General features: G+C 34.8%; 1 protein-coding gene across 1 annotated transcript; it reads left to right on the forward strand.

Annotated features, from left to right (window-relative positions):
• The first annotated feature begins 2,474 nt into the window (after window positions 1-2,474).
• LOC128357556 (galactose-specific lectin nattectin-like) lies at window positions 2,475-4,881 on the forward strand. Its single transcript, XM_053317920.1, has 6 exons — window positions 2,475-2,540; window positions 3,067-3,085; window positions 3,960-4,054; window positions 4,214-4,348; window positions 4,509-4,620; window positions 4,799-4,881. The coding sequence occupies exons 1-6, from the start codon at window positions 2,475-2,477 to the stop codon at window positions 4,879-4,881; spliced, it is 510 nt and encodes a 169-aa protein (XP_053173895.1).

A 4,881-nucleotide genomic window follows, 5' to 3' on the forward strand; every position in this document is an offset into this window, starting at 1 on the left:
GGAGCCTGACCATTGAGAGCTTTGAAGGTGAGGAGGAGGATTTTGAATTCTATTCTGAATTTTACGGGAAGCCAATGATAGAGTAACAGAACCACGTGTTACTATACCAGATGCACAAAAATACATGATAGGGTACCAGAACCACAGTGTTACTATACCAGATGAACAAAAATACATGATAGGGTACCAGAACAACAATATTAGTATACCAGATGCACCAAAATACATAAAAGGGTACCATGACCACAATGTTTGTTTACACACAAAGTTTATTTCAAGGACAAAGACTGTTGCACACTGCTCCATAAATAAAATTTCCATCCAAAAAACACACATACAGGGATCTGATAAAATTGCAGCTGATACGCTTCTACAGAATCTGCACCTTCCCGGAGCATGTGGAGGAGGCCACCAGCACCCTTTTTAGGGCATTGAGGTCTAGTGGGTTACTCGAAGTGCTTCCTTAGAAGCAACAAGGAGGAGGTCAACAGCACCCTCACCCAGTATAACAATGTTAGAAGATGGCCGTCTGGTTCGACCCTCATCCCCATGAAAATAACTTACTCTGAGAGTGACACTAGATTTTTGAAGACTCTGAAGTCAAACTGCCAGGGGGCAAGGGAGGGCTGGGACGTGCTGGAGGTGTGCCATCCCCATTTAAGCATGTAATCTCTTTAGAGCCAGTGTTAAACTATTGGGAAGCGGTGTAAGATGCTCTGTGGAAGAAGACCCACTCCTTGTGTAGATACAAAGGGCTCATTGTAATGTGATGAAAACACGATTCTTATTTTCATGCATTTATGCACTAATTTAAATATACTTGTGAACATTATATTTCAATTCTGCCAAGTCCATTCTACTACATGCCACTAAATTCTGCACACTGCACCTTTAAAGTATGTGTGTCAGTGAACAAGCAACATCTCAACAGAGCTCTAGAATCTTACAGACATAGATGTGTAATTCATTTGGTGAGGCAAGAACAAGGAAAAATAAAAAATAAAATGGACTGTCTTTGGGAAATATTGAGCAAAACATGATGTAAGGGTGGAACTTTTACAGGAGATTATAATATCAAAGCTGTGACAGGTTCAGGATTTGTAATCACACTCAGCTGATTTCTGATATTGGTTTTGTGTCTTGACTTCTGGGACTTGGGGATTAAGGGAGTTATCACTGTAAATATTCAACTTGGGTGTGGAATTAGCTATTGTCCTATCACCAGTCACGCAAACCTTTATTACGCATATTCATATTTTGTTTTGTCCCACTAACTTTTTATTATTAAAAAAGACATCAATGTAAACGTAGAAACATGGATTTTATGATTAATAGACCACATCAATAAGAGGCATTTAAAAAACAACAACAAATACTGTAAATTATAGTAAAAACTGTAAATAAAGGTAAAAAGCACATTGAAAAAGATATTATCCATTTAAAAAAAAAAAAAAAAAGTATCTTCTATTTCACAATAACATAGAATTTCATTGAAAAATATAAAATGCACTCTGTGATTCAGTGTTTTAAAAACCATAAAACATTACATCTAAGCAGGGTGAAATGACACTGAAAGAGTTAAAACAAAAACATTATCAATTTCATAAATGGAGGATTTGTTGACAATGAAAAAAGAAAACCTTAAATAACTACTTTTCCCTAACACAACATTTTTATTGATTGCACTCTTGCCTTGATGACAACATCCGGTCTCAGAATATATATTTTTTCTGTTTGTCAGTGATTTTATTTTATTTGTTATTATTCTAAATATGAAAAGAAAATTAAACCATTTTAACATTTCTGCTTAGCCCTTTTTGACCAGGAAAATAAAAAAGCTTGTATTTCAATTTAATCTTTTGTAGTTTAAAAAAAATCAAATAACTACTCCTTTTTTGTTTTTCAATACTGAAAAGAAAATTGAATGACCAAAAGATACACAGAGTGAGTGTCCTCTCATGTTTTGTTTTGTACTGCAGACAATAAAAACTATTAAAACAATTGTGTTACAGTGGGAGCAGCCACTATATCAACATTGAGAATGTTTCCTTAATGTCTGATGATATATCATGGTCATTTTATGAGTTTGTAAAGTAATATATTACGTATTGCACCTTTATACTTTTAAATCAACAACTAGGAAACAAAGCAGCAGCATCTGTGTGGATTTGGATTAACGGATTTGTTTTTTGGTTGTATTAACATTGTTTAATGAACAGTCTAACCTTTACTCAAGGCTGTGGCAATACAATAGATCTGCAGATGACAAAGCAGCTAGAGAACGTATATAAAGACTGTGCAACACTTTCCAAGACATCCTACCTGCTGTTGTAAGTACAACTTCAACAAGGTAAGGGTTTCATTGTCTGCATTTACTGCATCAGTTTTACAGAAGACTCTCAATCTACTCATCATTATATTTTGTATTTGATTGATTTATTTTTGTGTATTTTTGATTTCTGATCTTTACCCAGATGGCATCCAGTCTTTACATCATTGTGCTCCTCTGTCTGACCAGTGTACTGGGGGCTGAAGCAATTGTAAGTAATATTTCTTACAACAACATAGTTTTTATTTTTAATACATTAGTTACAGCTTCTAACATTAACCTTTCATACTATGACAGTTCTACAAAACAATTTTTTTAAAAATCTTAATTTGCTAGTCTTCGGGTGGGTACTTGAGGAATGTTAAGTGCTAGTAAAGCATAAGACTGAAAACCCACTAAACAGTGCAGAAAAGCGTATTTGGGTAAAATTATTATTAATCAATTTGACACTCAACTATGAATTCAAAAACTATGCTGTGGGTATCTAACATGGATTCTGTTTGTCAAAGCAAAGAGGAAGTCAGACTGCTGAAGCCTCATTTTAATTAACTAAACTTAAGAATGAATTATTGCATGAAACAAGTACTGGATTTTTGTCTCCATCACTTACATTGAAAATCTCTTTGCAGTCAGTACAGACAAGTGACAAGATTACAGTGAAAAATAATCATTTCAATGTACATTACAGTTCTTCCAAGTTTAGTAAATCTCTAATATTGTGTTTTTTATATTCACAGGCAAAATGTACAAAACCAGGTTGGTACTTCTTTTTCTTCCTGACTGCAGCCAGAGTTAACATTTAAAAGATGCCTGTTGGACAGCTGTTCATAAAACAGACTATTCTGGGGGACAAGATGTTTAAGCTTGTGTCTCAAATAATTTCCACAAGATACGAATGAAATAAACACACAGGATCCCCTGAGTCTGGAACTGTGTGACTATTTCAAAGAAGAAGAAGAAGAATTAAGTTATCAAAGTTGTTAGTCATGCTGTCCAAGGAGAGACGCGCTGCCTTGGTCGATGTGCTGTCTTGTGCACCAAGATGTCCAAGACAAAAACAGAGGCAATTAACCAAAATGAATGTGTTATGCTAGGAAACACAGGGGTTCACAGTTGGGGCGATGACATTTTGAGTATTTCCATTTGAGTCTACTTTATATTTCCACTGCACTGCATTTCAGAGGGAAATATTCTACTTTCTACTTAACCACATTTACTTGACAGCTTTAGTGATTTTTCACACAAAGATTTGACACAATGGATAAAATAACAAACTTTTAAAATACAACACATTGTTAAAGATGAAACCAGTGGTTTCCAACCTTTTTGTTTTTTTACAAAAAGCATTGGTGTCACATTTCAGATGTCTACTAGTCGTTAACTGCGCTACCAAACAGTGATTTTTCCATCTCAACTTCTCACATGGTTTTATTTAAATACATGTTCCAATGATCCAATGATTCAATTTATAGAACAAGACACAACAATAGAGGATGAAGAGTTCTTGATGTTCATTCTGAATTTTAAAAAAAAATTGATTAATACTGTACTAATAATGTATTTCTTATCTAGGACAAATTAATATTTAGATCATATTTATTCATCTTCTAACATCACAATTGTGTTATAGGGCATTGTTGTGAGAAGTGCCCCGCTGGATGGACTGAAGTTGACTCTCGCTGCTTCATGTTTAACTTTGCTGAGAAGGACTGGTCTGATGCTGAGGTACAACAATAATACAGTGGCATTGTATTTATGTATTTATACATTCTCTAAAAATGTTTTTTCAAGAATTATTCAGACAAAGAATCCCAAGTATAAAGTTGTTTACATATAACAATAATTCATATTTTCATTGCCCCTCACTTTGTGTCCCCTCCTTAGAAAACTTGCATTGCACTCGGTGGAAATCTGGCTTCAATCAGAACAGTTGAGGATTACAATACCCTCAGAGAGATGGTTAATAGAGCAACAGGCTCAGACAAAGACACTTGGCTTGGAGGCTATGATGCAGTTAAGGTGAGTGATTTACTAATAAATAAGATCTCTATATTTTGTACATACATTTTGTTGCTGCCTAAAATAGTTGGACTGCTAGACATACATGGATTTTTCTTTTTTGCTCAAATTTTGGACAAATTACATTTGAAATACACTGATACACAAATGATCATTTCAGGAGGGTGCATGGAAGTGGAGTGATGGCTCAAAGTTTGAATTTAGTGGCTGGTTCAAAGGGGAGCCAAACAATGCTAGAGGAACAGAACACTGTATGGAGATGAACTTTAGAGGTAAATAAAATCCTTGTCTGTTGTCATCTTAATGAAATCTGCTCATAATAACCATTACAACTTCTTATTTATACTTCACATAATTTGAGACAGTCTGGAAAAAGGAGAATGTCAAACAGGACTGTAGCCTCTGAAGTGTTTGTCTGATGATTTTTCCTCTTTGATCCTCTTCTTACAGGACGGGACTATGTCAACGACATGACGTGTACTGAGTTGAAATCTTTCATTTGTGCCATGGACACAATATCTGAGCCACAATAA

The sequence above is a fragment of the Scomber japonicus genome, chromosome 4 (assembly GCF_027409825.1).
Source record: "Scomber japonicus isolate fScoJap1 chromosome 4, fScoJap1.pri, whole genome shotgun sequence".
NCBI lineage: Eukaryota > Metazoa > Chordata > Actinopteri > Scombriformes > Scombridae > Scomber > Scomber japonicus.

Excerpts from the sequence above, each read along its gene's own strand:
- LOC128357556 (XM_053317920.1), top strand. The coding sequence starts at position 2,475 with ATGGCATCCAGTCTTTACATCATTGTGCTCCTCTGTCTGACCAGTGTA. Across the intron at positions 4,055-4,213 it reads AGGACTGGTCTGATGCTGAG|AAAACTTGCATTGCACTCGG; the intron begins GTACAACAATAA and ends TCCCCTCCTTAG. Across the intron at positions 4,621-4,798 it reads TATGGAGATGAACTTTAGAG|GACGGGACTATGTCAACGAC; the intron begins GTAAATAAAATC and ends CTCTTCTTACAG.